At 44.7% G+C, this 20,005-nt stretch overlaps 1 protein-coding gene across 1 annotated transcript in view; it reads right to left on the bottom strand.

Moving 5' to 3' along the window:
* limd2 (LIM domain containing 2) overlaps positions 1-10,906 on the bottom strand; it is a 41,239-nt gene extending 30,333 nt beyond the window's left edge. Inside the window, exon 1 of the mRNA XM_033035158.1 lies at positions 10,683-10,906. Coding sequence (XP_032891049.1) covers positions 10,683-10,685 — 3 coding nt within the window. The 5' untranslated portion in view covers positions 10,686-10,906. The remainder of the gene's footprint in view (positions 1-10,682) is intronic.
* Between the last annotated feature and the right edge of the window lie 9,099 nt (positions 10,907-20,005).

Here is a 20,005-nt window from a genome sequence, read left to right as displayed (position 1 = left end):
CCCTTCGGCCCGCCAGACCCGCGCCAACCAGCGATCCCCGCACATTAACACTATCCTACACCCACTAGGGACATTTTTTTACATTTACCAAGCCGATTAACCTACAAACTTGTACGTCTTTGGAGTGTGGGAGGAAACCAAAGATCTCGGAGAAAACCCACGCAGGTCACGGGGAGAACTTACAAACTCCGTACAGACAGCACCTGTAGTCGGGATTGACTCCGGCGCTGCATCAGCTGTAAGGCAGCAATTCTACTGATGCGCCACTGTGACCACTGTGCAGCTGGGTGTTACATCTGTGGGCAGGCACGACTGCCGCTCATGCTCTGACTAGAATGTCATGAGCACAAACTATTTCCGCTCAAAATAACAAACTCTTGCCTACCCCGTCCCAAGTAACAAAGCCAGCATCATTGACTGCTTGTGTAAAGACAACAATGCACCAGTCCAAGGTACACAAAATTGCTGGGGAAACTCAGCGGGTGCAGCAGCATCTATGGAGCGAAGGAAATAGGCGACGTTTCGGGCCGAAACCCTTCTTCAGACTGATAGGGGGTGGGGAAAGAAAGAAGGAAGAAAAATGCACCAGTCCAGCCAGTTTACGATCCCATCCCTTTCTATTGAATGCACCCTGCAATTCCAGCTCCTTTATCACTCTACTTCGGTATAACATAAAATACACAGGGAGCAACTTCCCCTTAATAATATACATAAAATCCCTTTGGATTCTCTTTAATCATTTCTATTACAGATATCTCATGCCCCTCATTTGCCCGTGTGATTTTTTTCTTAAGTATGCTCCTCAACCCCTTTACTCCTCCAGAGAAACACTTGATCTCAGGTGCTTATACCAGACCCATTTCTCCTTTTATTTCCTGAATAGAACCACAATTTCTCTCGTCATCCAGTGTGCTTATTCCTACCTGCCTTGCCCTTCACTCTACAAAATACACACATACCTTGAACTCTCCTTATCTTACATTTAAAGGCATCCCATTTTCTGTACGCCCCTTTTCCCATTAACAACCAACTCGAATCAACTTTTGGAATCCCATGCAAGTTAGCCGTGCTCCATTTTAGAACTTACCCCTATATTATAGCTAATTGATCTGAGGTCACTGGTATCAAAAAGCTGTGGATTTATTTTTCAATACCATGTTGATGTTTACTTTGATGTTGTGGGTGTGTATGTGTATAAATGCGTGTATATGTGTTTGTGTGTGTCTATGTATACATGTGTTTTCAGTGCATGTGTCCCTACATGCATGTGGGTCTGCATATACGTGTGTGTTATTCATCAGCGATAAACATTTGTCAAGTAAATTTGAATGAGATGGTTGGAACATTGAACATACTTCATCAGTAGGTTCCCTTGCAATGCTGGAGCTTTTGAACAAAGCCTTACATCTTCTTAGTTCCTGAGGTTTTGCTAATCATTTATCTACTTTCATTGTACGATAGATATACCATAAATCTAGTGAACATGAGAGGGGGGAAATTGTGAACCTGTTAGTGGATGGCTGCACAGTGGAGGACTTGTTTTTCATTCCTGTCAGTGCCAATTCACTGATCTTGGTTGTGGATAGCAGCTGTAGTGCCTTCTATACCTTTGAGATGGAGAGGGAAAGCGTGTGTATGTTCCCTGTGTTTATTCAGCAGTCTATACAGTGGCTTAACACAGGACATGAACCCAGTGCTTCACAGCATCGTTGGTGTCCCAAATATCTCATCAAGCCACATAAGACGATATTAGGTTTGGTGAGAAGAGAGGTTCAGGTGGGAATTCCAGAGCTTGGCACCTTATCAAGGCTGGATTGCCTGATGTTTATGACCCGAGTCTCATTCTTGATGACACAAGATCCTTCATACTTGTCTCCATTGATTTGATGAAAGAGCTCACAGTATATCTTTGCTTTAGGAAATGCTACTTTGCAACAACCGCTCCAGGAGGACCAGCTTAAGTGTTTGCCCCATTTCTTCTTCCAAAGCGAAAGACTCACCTGCTCTGGACTTCGCTCTCTTGAGTTTGGCCAGATGAGTTAAAATTGGTGGCAAGACCCCAATGGTTAAACCAAGCTGGAGTACAATAAGGGGTTAAAGTAACTAGAGTCTAAATCCAACATCTGCCTCTATAAACAGACTCATAATGACATATCTTTCGTGCACAGACTTCCACAGTCCACTGACATTAATGGTCAGTGTTATCTGAATGCCAACTCATGGTGCGTGAAAATTTGTGGAAATGTGCCAAAACATCTTTCTCAAGCTGAGAATTAGAAGACGACTGCATCCTGCAGAATTAACCCTTTGCATTCCCTTGCGGGACCTCTTCCTATTTTTAAATGTTGCTTTGGCTTCACAACAAACAAACAGTGGCAACTGGTTGACACTTGATTCCTCTTCTCATCTTCAGCTATCCTGCAGCATATCTTTCCATTACTTTCTCTGTAATTTTTCTCTCATGGAACTTGAACTCACAGCATGTGGCAGAAGAGGAGATAAGAGCATTACCGAGGGAGCAGTTGATATTTAAATAGCCTCTATTTAAATGTGCCAGCACTAGTCAGTACTGCTGAGTAGAGAATTTGGTCCTGGGTTCCATTGAGCTTAGTTTGATCTCTCCAACAAGTAACTCACATTCCCATAAGGTAATAAGTGATAGGAGCAGAATTAGGCCATTTGGCCCATCAAGGCAATCACGGTTGATCTATCTCCCTCCTAACCCCATTCTCCTGCCTTCTCCCCATAACCCAGACACTCATTATCAACATTCCACCTCTCCACATCCCTCGAGCTGTTGATCTCATTGCCTTAAGCCGTTGGGTCATGGAGCTATAGAGCAGAGAAACAGGCCCTTCAACCCACTTTGTCCATGCCAACCAAGTTGGCATACTTGTCTAGTCCTATTTAGCTGCATTTGGCTCATAGCTCACTAGACACTTTCTTTTCATGTAGATATAGATATATGTCCAAATGACGATCTGTTTCTCAAGTATTCTTCTCAGTAGACTTTACTCTTCACAACCTACAGTTAATCCAGGATTCTGTGTAAGACTTCCAACCACACAATCACCTCTTCAGTCCAAGCTCCACCTGATGGAAACATCAAATCTCAATGGTCCCACTTCATCCACAGCGGCTCACACTGAATGTAGGCGTGGAGCCTCTTGAACTCTGCGCTTCTGCTTCTGCCTTGTCCTCTTTACCCTCATGTGCATTTAATCCAACCCGCACTGGAAGAAATGTGGTTCTAATTAAACCCAATATTTGTTCTCGTTGGTATTTTGGGAGCCTGCGAACCAATTTTCGATGTCGTGGCCTTATTGGAGTTTGGAGTTTTGATTGCAGGCTGAATGTTAAGTCAGAATCAGATGCCAAAGTTTGGACTTTAAACCAACCTTCTCACGAGGAACAGATTAACAAACTCTCCCTGACCCTACCAGGTGTCAGACCAGTAGCAACTGCACATAAGGGGGAAATACAAGATTAAACTTTATACCCGACCCCACACGTTCCAGGATAACACCAAAACAATTGAGATGAAACACTGCTGCTGTAATCCCTTCTGGTTTTGTTTAAATTGAGCTGACTCACTGCCTTTGTTTATGCTATAATTCCCAGAACACTTTGGTTTACAGAGAGGATAGGATAGTGCGGTGACGGAGCATTTATGTCAGTCAGGCTGCTCCCAGCTTCACATGGAAGGCCGACCACAACCTGACACAGCACGCAGCAACACGAGCTGTTCAGCAAATAAGCAAATTTAGCACAAAATGCTCCTACTCACACGGTGCAAAGAAGGGATCATTTTACCAAGTCAGCATTACTAGCGTGTCTTTTTTAAATCAACCTTGGCACAGCCTCGCACACGCCTGCCTCCTATGTAAAAGCTTCATGCCCTAGGCCAGTGACCCGAGCACTAATACCCAGGTTGATACTTCATGAAGCATTGAGGGGCTGCTGAACAGTTGGACTCACTGCCTCTTAGGTGAACCTAAAATATTCTTTTGTGTTCCTTCTGAGGAACATGGTGTAACGCAGTCACGGGAGAAGTACATTATCTGACCATCCTCACTTCTCTTAATACAATGACCACACAACAAAGAATCCTCCATTTGTTGTGAAGAGATTTGGCAAGATTCAATGTGACCATATGAATGCAAGTCTCTCGCTTTTCTCTTTAGCAGCCATTAACTTGTCACAGCTATCTCCTAATCCAGAAGTGATGGCCAGCAGTTTGTGTCTCAGGCATAGACACCAAATTCCACTTCAATCCCTAATCCTTGCTGGGAGTGTGTGTTCCAGTCACGGAGCTTTCTTCCGCAAGGTCCAGCTCACATACATTCAGCCACATGGAGAAGGGTGACAGTGGGTGATACATCCCCATCGACTAGAGCAGACTCAGCCACCACCCAGCAGAAGACCCCACACTAAAACTTCTGGCAATGCTGTGCAGACAGCCATAATGATTCCAAGGAGGCTGAGAAGATCCTTCACAGCGCATGGGCTCTGGACCCCAAAGTCCAAGGACGATGGGTTAAGCCGAGGAGGGATCTCGGCAAAACCACAGGCCTCAGAATGTGCAGTTCTGGTCAGGGAATGGGATGGGGGAGCGGGAGATGCTCTTGTCCGTCAGGTAGTATTCAGTGGCAAAATTAAACCTTTCCTGAGTTTTCAATCAGCTTAAGCGGCCACTGGGCAGAGTTCACAATTGGTTTGCATCTGCCTCCTTACACTGAGGTATGTCACCAATGAAAGACTTGCATAGAACACAAAGTACTTGAGTAACTCAGCGGGTCACTCAGGCAACATCTCTAGAGGATGTGGCAGGCGACGGGTCGGGAAACTTCTTCATACTCATTTGCATGACAGATCAGCCATGATTGAATGGCGTAGGCTTGATAGGCCGAATAGCCTAATTCTGCTCCTATCACATGAAATAACTCAAGTAGGCTGAATGGCCTTTAAAAAAAATCTGTAATTGTCTTTCTTCCACAACAATTCCCTACAACAGCACCAAGGATGCTCAGCCCAGAGATAGAAGTATCTTGTTGTGGGAACGCCGATCCCATCTAGTTATAATATATCGTGAGAGGCTGCAAGAGACCTTGCAGAGGGTAGGGATCTGGTTTAACCAACTCTTATTAAAGATTTTTATTTCCTTTAACTTGATGATTTTGAACCCTCACCAATGCTTTATATGTTAACATGACAAGGTACAATTTAGCTGAAACTACAGTTTTTGGTGGATGTTTATCATTTGTGTTTCTTAGTTCGTGTTGGAATCAAGTTTCCTTCTGTACTGGAAAACGCTTTCCTTACCTCATAGCTCTCACCAGAATGCCGTGAATTAAAGAAAAGCACACACCAGTACAGAATGAAACTTGATATGCCATAATTAATTATTACTGTTATGGGGTTTGAGCAAAACTAACATTAGCAACCAAATGCATTTCTTCAAGGTTTAAGAGGCAACTAATATTGGAATGGGACAACAGCAATGTTCAACTTTAGTTGGCTGAAAAAATGGATTGTTTATATTTACTGCAATAATAACAGGATGCTCTGCTGAGACCTGACATAAACTTAATAGGCCGAATGTCCTCCTTCTGTGGCATAATAAGTGAGTAAGTGAAGAAATTGTGTGCCTCTGCACTTGGTTTCATGCAAGGGAAAACACGCACAACAGAATTAGGCATCAGCAATTATTTACCAGCTCAACAGAAATGTACTCTCTCAACAGCAAATAAAGGAATGACTGGGCTGCCTCGCCTGCAGACAAAATCCTCCCGCTTCTCCCTTTGGACCAGACTTCGGAAAGTCGTTGCCACCTTTGCCTGTGTGTGAATGTGTGTGAATGTGTGTGAGTGACTGGTGGTGGTCGGAGGGGCCGTAGGCGCAGATTGGCAGCCACGCTTCCGTCAGTCTGCCCCAGGGCAGCTATGGCTACAGAAGTAGCTTACCACCACCGAGTGTGACTGAGGAGTGAATGAATAATGCGATGTTAAGCGCCTTGAGTATTAGAAAGGCGCTATATAAATCCCATCCATTATTATTATTATTATTATAGATAAAGCAGAGCACAATCTAAACTCAATATTCATCAGAAAGCATATGATACCAGTAGACTCTGCATTGTATGTACTACATTTTGTCCATTAGAGGCAACCTTCCTTGGTATTGGTTATATTAGAGACTATAAAACAGAGCCAACCCTTCCCCCCCCCCCCCCCCCCCCCCCCCCCCCCCCCCCCCCCCCCCCCCGCCCTATCCCCCCACATACAGAATGGTCCACACCCGAAATATCACCTATCCATTTTCTCCCGTTGACTGGCCCACTGAGTTACTCCAGCACTTTGTGTCCTTTTTTTACAGTCATGTTCAGTTGGGTTTGGCTGCAGAGCCAGGCTCTGCCCCCAGCTGTACAAAACTAGGGGGAATGGACTTTCACAGGAAATGTCTGTGTCTGCCAGCGAGGACACACTCAGCGAGACAACTCGAGGTATTTCAGTGACATGTCTGGATCATCTCTGGATTTGTGATACTTATACCAGAAATACAGAGCAACAGGAAGATTCTTCTCTGCCAATGTAACGCACACCATCATTGCACCATTTCCCTAAAGGCACTGCTTTTTTAATCCCAAGCTTGCGGCACATTGCTCTGAGATGCAGGCATATAGGTGGTTGGTTACACATCCTTTACAAGAGCCACCATCTGCCGTGAGTGTTGAGTATGTTGTGCATGTTATTTCCACTGACACTGTGAGTTGGACAGCATGAGAGAGCGGGCTGTTTGACAACAACTGTCTCAGGAGAGAACTTCACATGATCTTGAACCCTGCACCCCTGGTGAGTCTCTGCTCTGGGACACAATGACTGGCAGCTGCTCAAGGATCTAGAATCCTACATTGCCCTAAAATGGTCACAATAAAGAAGATGCAGTGGGGTTGGGGGTTACTTCAATGGTTGTTCAACTGTATTATGTACAAGATATTCAAAACCCCAAACTGAAACCAGGGCCAGAGAGAACATCTCTCTCCTACATTGCCTTCAGTTACTGGATTAGTCAGAACAGTATTGATTCTCATTCTCACAGTTTCACACAATACAGAAAGAGACCATTCAACCCATCAAGTCTATGCTGGTTCTTAGAGCACACCACGACTTACATTCCTGCATTTACATTCCCAAGCACCTTATTCTCTCTTGCATACCCATCAACGTCTCCCCCCCCCCCACCCTCGCCCCCATCCCAGTTCATCCCCCCACCCACCTACACTAGCAAATAAAAAAACAAATAGTAATATATTAGCCTTGCTAATATATAATCAGTGAATTGAGAGCACATAGACTGTGATGATTGTGACACATAAAAATGATTCTGCTCACCCGACAATGTGCTTCTACACATCGCCCACCATACAAACCACACTCCCCTCTGTAGTAAAGAAATGATATCATGTTCTTCATGGCAGCAGAATCTCCAAAATATCACACTCATCTCTGCAGGATAATCCACCACTTGCAACTCGTTTCTGTTTTATACTTTCTAATATAACAATACTAAGGAAGATTGCCTCACCAATGGACAAAATGTAGTACATACAGTGCAAAAATATACTTGTTTCATATGCTTTCTGCATTGTGCAATGGCATTTAAGATGAGTTCTGCACACTTAAAAAGGCAGACCATTTTGAAAGAGATTAATTTGTGTTGAGACACAGTTTTAATGAAAGACCTTGTTCTTATGAAAGGTCATCAATCTGAAACATGTATTCAGTTTCCCTTTGCACAGAGGCTGCCCGACCTGTCAAGTATTTGCCTCCATCATTTAGCTCCTTCTGCCCATCATCCCTCACCCCCCCACCCCCCTAGTCTATCTATCGCCCACAGGCCCGTCTCACACCTCCATCTATCTCTTTAGAACGGCCATCTTTACCTTCACACTCTCTATCATGATGCAGTCAACAATTCTTCCTACCCATCCTCCTCAGATGCTGCTCAACTCACTGAGTTCCTCCAGAGGTTTGTTTTTGGCTCCTGATTCCAGCATCTGCAGTCCCTTGTGTCTCCATTTTATTTACACATGCTGTGCTGGTCATAGCTCAGATTGCAGCATCTAAGCCTGGAGTCAAAAGTTGCTGCTTACTCCAGATTATTGAACACAAAAATCTACACGCAACCCAAAGCCTTGTCTGTTATTCTAAACAGATATGAAACATCTCAGGCACCATTTTGAACAAGAGCATGGTCAGCATCAGCTTTATCATTGACGTTCATTCCATCACAAAGTCAGAAAAAGTTTGAAGGCCGTCAACCTCATTCACAACTCCTCAGCGAATGAAGCAGTTCACACCAGCATGTCTTAAGGCTTAGACATATTCAGCAATGGGCCGATAGGTGGCAAGGAATCTTTGTGCCACAAACAGTTCCAGACATTGACCATCTCCAGCAAGAGTGAATCTAACCCCAACAATGAATGCCGTTATCATTGCAGAATATCCCACTCTCAACATCCTGGAGGTCTTCACTGACCAAAGACTCAACTACTCCAGTCACATATTCCATCATCTACAAAGCGCAAGGAGTATGATGGAATACTTTCCACTTGTCTGGATGACTCTCAACAAAATAAGACATTCGAAGACAAGGCATCCAGCTTGACAAAATAAGACATCCGAAGACAAGGCATCATTCTATTCACCCCTGTATACTTTCATCCCCTCGCCCCCGGTATACCGGAGCTTAAATGAGTACTATCTACAACATACACTGCATTTACTCATCAACATTTATTTAACAGCAACCTCTAAAACTGCACACGGTGCTGCCATAAGGACAAGGGATCAGATAGAGAGGAACACCATCATCCGCAGTTCCCCTTCAGGATCACTATCCTGACTTGCAAATGGACCACAGTGTTTCATCATCAGTGCATCTAATTCCTGGGACTCACTATCCAAACACATAATTATGTAACTTCATCATAAGGACCACCTCAGGTCAAGGCAGCTCACCAGCACCTTCTCAGGGTAATCATTAATGGCTAATATTGCTCTCGTCAGTAATGCCCACTTCCCTCAAATGAAGTAAAAGACTGGTCGTGTTCACATGCTGTTATGGACGTGATATGCAAATTGATGGCCCCGTTTCTGCAACAATTTGGCTATAAATCACTTTGCGATACATGAGAAATGTGATTATTATGCATACATTGCCAACACACGCCAAGTACAAGTACAGGCATGGGATGGGGCATGTATCAGCACAATGTTTAAACAGTGATCGCGTACTTGCATGCGTATGCTATCGACAAACTTTGCATATTCACCTGTGCACTCTGTTTTTAAGAAGGAACTGCAGATGCTGGAAAATCGAAGGTACACAAAAATGCTGGAGAAACTCAGCGGGTGCAGCAACATCTATGGAGCGAAGGAAATAGGCAACGTTTCGGCCCGAAACGTTGCCTATTTCCTTCGCTCCATAGATGCTGCTGCACCCGCTGAGTTTCTCCAGCATTTTTGTGTGTACCACCTGTACACTCTACCCACTTGTGCACTGTGCACACCAACATGGATGCATGCACATGCACACGCACGCCACCCTGGTACAAACATACACCCACATGCAAACACATTCCTGTCCAAGCTCGGCGTGGAGGGAGATCACAACGCCATACATCGGATTTGCAGCGGGGGTTAAGGGATGGGAACCATATGTGTCCAGTTGTGGGGACAGTGGATGAGGGAGTAAGTCACATCACAGAGCAACAGTAGGCAGCCAGGCAGCACACAGTGAGTGGCAATGGTGCGATGGCGGAGGACACCACCGCATGCGAGTCCCCTTTACGACTGACTGCTGCCCACACAGCAATGGTTGAGAAACAGCCGCAGCAGCCCGAGAGGAGAAGCGCCCGATCTCAGGGCGCCGAGTGAAGTACTGTGTCCACACACAAAGATCCACTGAGTGATCAGGGGGAGAGCTATGCTCACACCAGCAATACACATGATACAGCCAGCCCCCGGCGATTCTGGTCGCCCCCATCTCTCGGTGTGAGTGAAGCTGGAGGGGGACGGACATCTGACCACCTTGGCACCGGGCGTTGCCACCCAGTTACTGGGGGCGGTCACTGATTCCCACACCGGGGGGGAACCGCAACATCAGCCACGGCCGGGTCAGCGGATTCGGTGCAAGTGTAGCGGAGCGGGGCCGCCCGAGGGAAGCGTGGGCTGCCGCCGCCGCCCGACCGATGGGAGGTCGCTCCGCTTCCCCGCCGTGGAGGCAGGCGGTGCAGCCGGGTCACTGCGCCTGTAGGGAGGTAGGGAGGGAGGGAGAGAGCGAGTGTGCAGCTGCCCGCTGGCAGAGTGCCGGCTCCCAGCATCAGTGGCAAGGCTGAGGGACCGTCTCCTCCAGCCGGCCGGCGGCAGAGCGAGGGCCGGGCAATGCGAGGAGACGAGCTGCTTGAGGGAGCCGGGCTGAACAATGGACCCGAGCCTCATTGTGCGCTGTATGCATGCACCCAGGCGCCGGGCGGTCCCTCTCCCTCTCCAGCCTGCTCCGATTCATTGCACTTGGGGAATGCAAATGCAAATGCAAATGCAATGTGTGCCCGGACCCTTCTTTCTCCCCCTTCCCTCTGCATCGGGCGCTCCCGCGGGCTGGAGGGGGCATGCACTCACCATGAGTGTCCTCCGGTTGCAGGCAGCCGTTAGCTTGAGCTTATAGCCGAGTAGCTCCTCAGTCGCCGAGTTGTAGCCTCTCTGCCCGTGTGTCAGCCCCCGGCACAAACAAGCGCCTGTCAGCAGGATGTGGCTGTTGATTGGCTCAAACCATCCAATTCCTTTCAGACGCTGCCTGCTGTCAACTCTATCTTCATCGCCCCTGAGACAGAACCAGTTCCCTTTCTTAGACGCGGGCTGCGGATGTGCTCCTTAGCTAGGTACACTACCTTTTAAAACACTGCTCATTCCCCACTGATTTTGATGGCCCCTTCTGCAAGTGATTTGGGCCAGGATTACCAATTTCCCCAGGATAGTCCTGGGATCTCCAGGGACCCTACAACTGCCGGTTAAAATGTAACCTTATATTTTCTTGGCACAGAATGTGACAAATTGGCCCTGGAGATAAAGACTCAGTGACCCCATTAGTCTCATTCACCCACTTGTTTCACTGCAACCCATTCTCTCTCACACACCATCAAATCCCTCCAGGTTTTCCACCCACCTGTAACTGGTGCTAACAAACATACTAGCATGACTTTGGGATGTGAAAGTGGTGCATCTGCTGGAAACTCACGCATTCACAGGGAGAATGTGCAAACACCTGAGGTCAGGATCGAACCTGCGTCACCGGAGCAGTGAGGCAGCCGTCTTTGCTGTGCCAGCCTGCCAACTTGTTGCAAATAACAATCTGCTCGGGGAACTCAACAGGCCCGTAGAGGGAAATGGATGCTCAACGTTTGGTGTTGAGACCCTTCCTCTGACATTTCGTAAACTCACAAAGAGTCCCTTCTCCATTTCCTTGAGTCTGATCTGGTTAAAACCCGGGGTCAATCTGGTCCACCAGAGACCCGGGTTCAAACCTGACTACGGGAGCTGTCTGTATGGAGTTTGTACATTTTCTCTGCGACCATGTGGGTTTTCTCTGGGAGCTCTGGTCTCATTCCACATTCTAAAGACATGCAGGTTTGTAGGTTAATTGAATTCTGTAAATTGCCCCTAGAGTTTGTGTAGGGTAACAGAACTAGTGTATGGGTGATTGTTGGTCCGAAGGGACAGTTTCCATGCTGTATCTTTAAACTAAACTAAATAATCCTGATGGTGTCAACAATAGTAGTGCTGTTGGATGTTAAAGGAAGGTGGTTAAACTCTCTGTACATAGAGTTGTACAGCATGGAAACAAGCCCATTGCCTGCTGAGTGCACAAAGTGCATGCTGGGCATCAAACACCCACTTACAGTAATTTTCCCCACATTCCCATCAACAACTGCCACCACCCCCCACCATAGATTCTACCAATCATCTACATATAACCAACAACAACTAAGTTACCTACCAAACCTCATGTCTTTGGGATGTGGGAGGTAACCACAGCTGAGGGAACCCCACATGGTCACAGAGAGAACATGCAAATGCTACACCAACAGCAACCTGAGGTTAGGTTCAAAATCGCATCACAGAAACTGGGAGGTTGCTGTTGTACCTGTTGTGCTAATATGCCGCCGATTTGCTGGAGGTGACCATTGACTGTCACTTGACACAAACATTACTTTGCATTTATCAATCCAACCCTGAATGTTATCAGGTTGCAAACATGATCTGCTTTGGTTTTTTGAGGAGTTGGGAATGGAACTGAACAGTTTTCTGTCTTCGGTGAACATCTTATAAAGAGTCAGTGATAAAGTAGTTCACAGACTTTAGTTCTGGAGGTAAACAAATAAAACCACAGATATTGGAATCTGAACCAAACAGAGAAATGCTGGAAGACCTCAGCCAGTCAAGTAGGCTCTGTGGATAGAGAAATCAGTTAAGGACTCAGATTGAAAATCCTTCAGCAGTTTCTGGAGGATTGCCCACAGGAATTCCTGTACTGCTGCCCAAGGCTGAGAAGATAAGATGCCAGCAACCTCAACAATATTACTTTGTGTTAGGTATGTCTCCGGCCATTTTACAGGCTCTCATTGATCACCATGTCAAGGCTAATTTAGGCTTAGATGCGAAGAATGCCCGGATGGAAAAGGCCAGGATGTTTTGAATTTGATCTTGGTGTACATTCAACATCAATAGGACAGGAGAGAAATCTGAAAGAAAAGAAAGCAAAAGAATTGCAGAAGGTATGAAGTAAATCAGAAGTGAACAACGAGGTAACTTGGCTCAAGTCATAAGGACAATAAATTTCTAGTGTATCGAGGACAATTTTCTTAAATGGAACTGTCAAGGGAGCAGATCATACTAGATTTAGTAATGAGTAATGAGCCAGAATTTATTAATAATCTGACTGTAAAGGAACATCTTGCAATAAGCATAAAATAATCAAGATTCGTATACATTTTCCAAAGGAAAAAGATTACCAGAAACTAAGGTCCTGAATTGGAGAAGCTGATTCTAATGGTATAAAACCGGCCTGACAGCAGGTATTTGCAATTAAATCTACAACAGACCAGTAGGATTTATTTTAAAATGAAATTGTGAGATTGAGAAATGAGCCAATGTGTTTCCATGAGAGTGAAAGGTAAATTGGACATCTGGAACCTTGCAGATAATGAGGATTGGCTAAAAGGAAACATGTAGCTTATGGCTGGTGTGGAGAAGTGAAAACAGTATGGAAAGTGCACAGGGTTCTTACAAATATAATTAGGAGGGCAAAGAGGATGTATAATATAGCACTGGTGGGCAAGATTAAAGAAAATTACCAAGCATTTAAGACCTGGGAAAGAGTAGGGCCCTTAGGGGACCAAAAGGGCAATCCATGCATGGAACCTGAGGGAATAAATGAGACCTTGGATGGGTACCTCTCATCCATATTTACCAAGGAGAAGTATTTTCTAGTTAAAGCGTTCTGGGAGGAGGATAGGAGAATTCCTGAAGTAGATATCTTTGCGGTCTTAAGAAGGACAAATCCCCAGGATTTGATATGATGGCTCCCAACTTGGTCTGGGGGTGGGTGTGAGAGGGGGGGGGGGGGGGGGGGGGGTGGGTAGTGGGGAGGGAGGAGATCATTGAAGTCATGAAGGGATATTTAAGTCCTCTTTGGCCACAGATGAAATGCCAGATGACTGGATGACAGGAAATGTGGCAACTGTATTCAAGAAGAACAGCAGGGATAAGGCTGGTAATTATAGACTGTTGAATCTAACATATGTTGTATGGAAATTATTGTAAAACATTTTCAAGGATAGGATTAATTTGCACTTGGAGAGGCAGATTAATCAAGAATAATCAGCATGGCTTTGTTAATGGGAGATCGTGTATGACTAATTTAATTGAGTGTAAGTCGATGATGTTATCCATGTGGACCTTTGATATGGTTCGAGTCCATGGGAATTAAGAATTTTGGCAAGCTGATAACCTGAATTGCTTTGGCAACGGAATGCAGAGGAGTGATGGTCAAGTGTTCAAGAAGGAACTGCAGATGCTGGAAAATCGAAGGTACACAAAAATGCTGGAGAAACTCAGCGGGTGCAGCAGCATCTATGGAGCGAAGGAAATAGGCGACGTTTCGGGCTGAAACCCTTCTTCAGACTGAAGAAGGGTTTCGGCCCGAAACGTTACCTATATCCTTCGCTCCATAGATGCTGCTGCACCCGGGTGATGGTCAAGGTTTGTTTTTGTGACTGGAAGCCTGTGAACAGTGATGTACCACAGGGACCAGTGCTGCACTCGTTCCTGTTTATGATACTCATTAACAATCTGGATGTGGACATAACATATGATTGGAATGCTGCTGATGTTATGAAGCGGGACTTACTTACCATCACCCACCAGGGTCGCAACATCGGAGGCTTGGATTGCCTCACCGCAGAGGTGGAGCAAGGAGGGAAGAGACAATGACTTTGGGACTTAAAACTGTGTTGAGTGTTTGTTATTTATTCTATGTTATGACTGCAGGCTAAACCATTTCGTTGCACTGAAAAGTGCAATGACAATAAATTGAATCCAAAAAAAAAAAAAAAAAAGATTGGTGGCGTTCTTGATAGTGGGGCAGGTAACCTTCATCGCCAAATAATACTGATCAATTGGTAAGATTGGCGGATAACCAAGATGACATTACTGAGAGATTGTTCAGCAAGGCTACGTGGGTGGAGCTGAGAAATAGATGATCATCTTGTTGGGATTGTTCTATAGATTTCCACATAGACCTGGGTGGGCCAAACACCTGTTTCTGTGCTGTATGACACCATAACAGTTATAACTCACTTTGAAATGGTGGCTTTGAATTCAAGTGAAACCGATTTTTTATAAAGAAACGCTGAACACGTAAAACTGTGAAAAATTAAATCTGCACAGATGCGTTTGAAAATCTGTTCAATTAAAGGCTAATTTGTAGCTCTGAGGTTCAGAAGTCCCACGTATAATATCAAATAACGAGGTAATATGAATAGAAAGCTAAAGAAAGTGTAGTTGACATATGCCAAGCCACTGATGATCCCATGAGTGTGATATATTTTAGGAAACAACAAACTGACACAAAGAAAATATTGTTCAATCAAGTAATACATGTTTTTGTTGTACAGGGTTGAAGCACAATGGAAAATAGCTTGTGAAACATGAATAGTTGCATTTGGCAAGCCTCATGCTTCATCACTCAAGTAAGCGTGGTGTTGATCAATGCACAAATGATTCCTCACCTGCGACGTGGATTCACGTGCAAGTGCTTATCATAGTGAGGCTTATGTAAGTTATGAATAACAAGAGTCAGCCCAGTCACTGCGTGATTTTAAGAGATCAACAATTAGAGTTACAGTCTTACAACACCAAACAGGCCTTTCTGCCCATTGAATTCATGCTGACAATCAAGCATTCATTTACAATCATCCCATTTTATTCTCCCCATGTTCCCATTAACTCTCCCCCGATTTTACCACCCCCACACACAAGGCAGAATTTACAGTGGCTAATTAACTTCCCAACCTGCATATCTTTGTGATGTGGCAAGAAGCTAGAGCACCCAACTATCACATGGAGGTATGCAAGCTCCATACATACAGTCCCAGAGGTCAGTATTGAACCTTGGCAGATGGAGCGGTGAGGCAGGGACACTACCAACTGCACCACTGAGCTGGCAGGTATGCTGGGGAGTCAATGGCACAGAGTCTGTTGGAGTCGGCTGCAGTGAACTTTGGGGCTGCAGCTGACCATGTGAATCTACAGGTCCCACATATGCACCATTCCTTCTTGTTTTATTGTGGGTATTGTAGTTCTAATCCCATTGTACTTGCATCCGAGAGAAGCCAAGGGCAGGGCCACCCTTACAGACAATGATAAAGGACAAAAATATGGGCTTTCAACAGGTTTCTAGCTCAATTGTCGAAAGGGCATTTCACCTGGAGGTCAAGGTTTTCAAAGTATGACCAATAATGATTCCCTTTGCAGCCAGAGCTTCAACCTCTGCAAAGGGGGTGCAGGGAGGATGTTTCCCATGGCTGAAGAGTGGAAGGCCAAGCAGCAACTTGGGCAGGGGAGAATTTTCTCCTGGCTGAAGAGGCTAGGCACCAAGAAGCAATGCTTCAAAATATCAGTTTGGCCACTTAGGAGCAAGATGTGTAGAATTTCTCATGCAGTCGAAGATGAATCTTTGGAATTCTCTAACCCCGGTGGCTGGGGAAGTTCAATCAAAACACAGGCAGGTCTGCTATAATGGGTGGTTGTATAATGTAAATTGGATACAACGTGATAGATGAAGTGAGGAAAACTATATGTATTACGCAAGCCAAATTAATTATTACACAACCTCTATCAGGAGTATTGACGCAGAGACAACAACCTGGCTGCTCAACACCCGGCTTGAGATATAACTATTCCTTTGGTTTACGTTTCATTCGCAAGAATAAGGAGGAATGAGAGAACCACAAAAGTAACTTTGGAAATTGACAAGCAGACAAAAAGCTGTTTTGGAAAAAAAAACAATTGAAGGAAAATAAACTGTTTACATGCAACCTCCCAACAGTAATCAGAACACTGGCAGTGAATTGTCTTTTAAGAACACAATTCATTGCCAGTGGCCATTGAAATTTATAATAATTGCTTCCATTGACACTTGTGCAATGATACTCTGTCAAACAATGTCGCATACAGCCTTTAGTATTTTTAGCTTGCAGTAACAAAAATAATTTGTTGCTAAATAAAAATATAATTATTTTTTAAAAATCCTTGAAGAGAAAAAAATTGGTATTGGGAGTCTGAAACTCTCCTGTCCCGAAACTCCCTTTTCCCATTGATACAATTGTATTTACAACTAGATTTTCTATCACACAAAGTTTTTTAGAAACACAATTATTGTGTTATGTCAGAACTATCTGTAGGGATCACTAGATTCCTGGACATTGAGGGAATCAAGAGATATGGGAATAATAGAGGAAAGGTGTACTGAGCTAGATCAGCCATGGTCTAAATGAACAACCAAGCTGCTAGAAAGGCTTACTTCCATTCCTGTTCTATATGTTCTTATGCAACCAATCTGCACTGCACTGCCTATGAAGTTGCAAGTCACTACTCCCCTGAATCTCTTGGACTCCAAATCATTCCTGGCAGTGGTGGATAAAATTCACCAAGTGCCACAATTTGCTGTGAGCTCTGGCATCGAGGAGTGGGAAAACAGGGCAGCTTGCAGAGGTTACTCAAGCTGTGGGCTTTCTATGGGGAGTGATCATCTGCATCTTTAAAAACTCAAGGTTTCACATGTTAACCCAGTGCACTCTGACCTTGCAGATAATGTGGGGCCATTAAGAACCCATTTGGTCTGTCTGTGCCACATTGGTGGGACGCTCACATGATGTGTTTATTCCAAGTCCGATGTCCCTGTTGTACGGCAGCCATCACTACCAGATCGCAGAGAACGTTACCTCATCTCTCTGAGGTAACTCACTCCAGCACAGGCTATTTGATTGCTGGAGTCAGATCTACAGCAGGACCACTAAGCATTTGCCGGTGACTCTGCACTGCTCAAGTTGAGATCCTATTGCCCGGACTGCTCACATTCCAGAGAAAAATGTGAAATTGTACCCGCATCAGACAGCTTTAAAAAATTCTCTGTGAATACCTTCAATAATACTTGAAGGACAAAACACAATTGGTGACACATCATGTTAATACGATGTTAATAGAGACATTTAACAAGCGCTTAATAGTAACACCCCCACTGTCTCGCAGAAAGTGGAGATTTTAATAGTTTTTTTTTCACAGAAGTTCTGGATTACAAAACACGGGGGGTGGGGGGAGGGGGGATTGTCCCACACCTCTCAAAGCATGGGAGGGATGAGTCCCACCCATACCACCCGAGATTTCCGCCCATGCCTCCTCAGGCACTGGAATAGACTGTTGGAGGCTATGTAACTGCAAAGACGAAGAAGGGATGTAAGACCAGGAAAGCTGCAATAGGTGGTGACTCAAAAAACACCTTGATGGCCATTTGATTGCAATATCACACATCAGGAAACCTTTACCTTTTCAGATTCAGATTACTTTATTATCATATACACCAGTGCTGTGAAATTCTTTGGTACTCCAAAAGTCAACAGTAAATTTACAGTAGCGATAAATACAACAATAAATATAATGACAAGTGCAAAACAGCAGAATTGGACAAAGATTGTAGTGCAAGAAAATATTGAAGTACATTAACAGAATAACCAAATGAGGTAGAGTTAAGAGTAAGAGTGTGTGGCACCACTTCCATGAAGTGGGTATGAAAGAAGTGATTGGTTCAGGAGTCTGATAGCCATGGGGAAGAAGTCGTCCTTAAGTCCGGCTGTCTGGGCTTTCGAGCTCCTGCATCTTCTCTCAGAGGATCGAAGAGAGAAAGGGGAATAGCCAGGATGGCAGGCATCCTTGACGATACCTCCAGCCTTCCTGATGCAATGCACTGTCAAGATAGACAGTGGCTCTGAGCATTGTTCACCACTCTCTGCAATTTCAAGTGATTAAGAACAGAGCAGTTGCCATACCAGGCTAAGATGCACCCTGTCAGAATACTTTCCAAAGCACATTTGCAGAAGTTCAACAGAGGACATGCTGAATTATCTTAGATGAAATTTGCTGATGTGCTTCCTCGATCACAACATCAGTGTGGAGGGACCAGATTAGGGTGTGGCTGATCTGCATGTCAAAGAACGATGCACAAAGCAGCCTCACGGCATTGCCACCCCATGAGCAGACCCACTGTAATCGAACATTGCCATAATGCCCTCATTATGCACAAAGTACCATCGGAATAGTAATAATTCACCAATGCTTCCTGTTCATCACAAGCAGAAGCTTTGACATGCACCACCAAAAAGATAAGGCCAGACGTTGCTTAGTTACTGTATCTAATGCAAATTAAACTCAAACCACAAAGCATCCTTATTAGGAAACATATTTCCTGCAAGCTTACTTCTCCTCTTGTTGAAGCTGAGCCCATAACAACATTGTCCAAGTTCCTTCAGCACAAGCCCTGCAATGAGTCGGGAAATGGCTTCTCAATCTGCCCAGCAGCAGTTAGGAATGAGCAATAAAAATCACCATGCTGCGACCTCTCACAATCAAAGCGAATAGAGTGAAACCCAAATTACCATCGTGATCCATCTCCCTAGATTCATAAGTTATAGATTCATTGAGCTATTCGTGGAGCTCAATCATCAGTGAACATCCTCCTTCTGACCTTATGGTGGAAGGAATGTTGTTGATGATGCAGCTGAAGCTGGTTGGGCCCTAATTATTAATTTATTGTATTATTGATTATTGTATATGTGTGTGATATTGCATTAATGAGGCCTGTAAAGCTGAAACTAATAAGAATTTCATTGTTTCATTGTCAGTGACAAAGTAAACTATCTTGACTCCTGATAATGCCCTGAGGAACCCCTACTTTGATATGCTGAGACTGAGATGACTGTCCTCCAACAACCATAACTATCCTCCTGGTGGGGTCTGAAGAACAGTCCTGACCCGAAGCATCATCTATACATGCCCTCCAGAGATGCTGCCTTACCTAGCACTCCAGGAGTTACTCCAGCACTTTGTGTTTTTTTTTGTAAACTAGTAAATGCAGTTCCTTGTTTCTACCATCTTCCTTTGTGTGATCTATGACTCCAACCACTGGAGTGTTTCCCCTCATTGCCCCGTGCGTTCAGTTTTACCAGGACCTTCTGCTGACTTATTCAGTCAAAGGGTACTAGATGCCCAAAGTATTCACCCTCAACTCACACCAATTCCTGCTCCTCTGTTTGTTCATGACATTGGAGTCCCAACTTAGCACATGATGCACATTCCACAGGCTGAGACACGTTACATTGCTTCCACTTGTT

Source organism: Amblyraja radiata, chromosome 16, assembly GCF_010909765.2.
Source record: "Amblyraja radiata isolate CabotCenter1 chromosome 16, sAmbRad1.1.pri, whole genome shotgun sequence".
NCBI classification, from domain to species: Eukaryota; Metazoa; Chordata; class Chondrichthyes; order Rajiformes; family Rajidae; genus Amblyraja; species Amblyraja radiata.
This window is presented reverse-complemented; position numbering and strand designations above follow the sequence as displayed.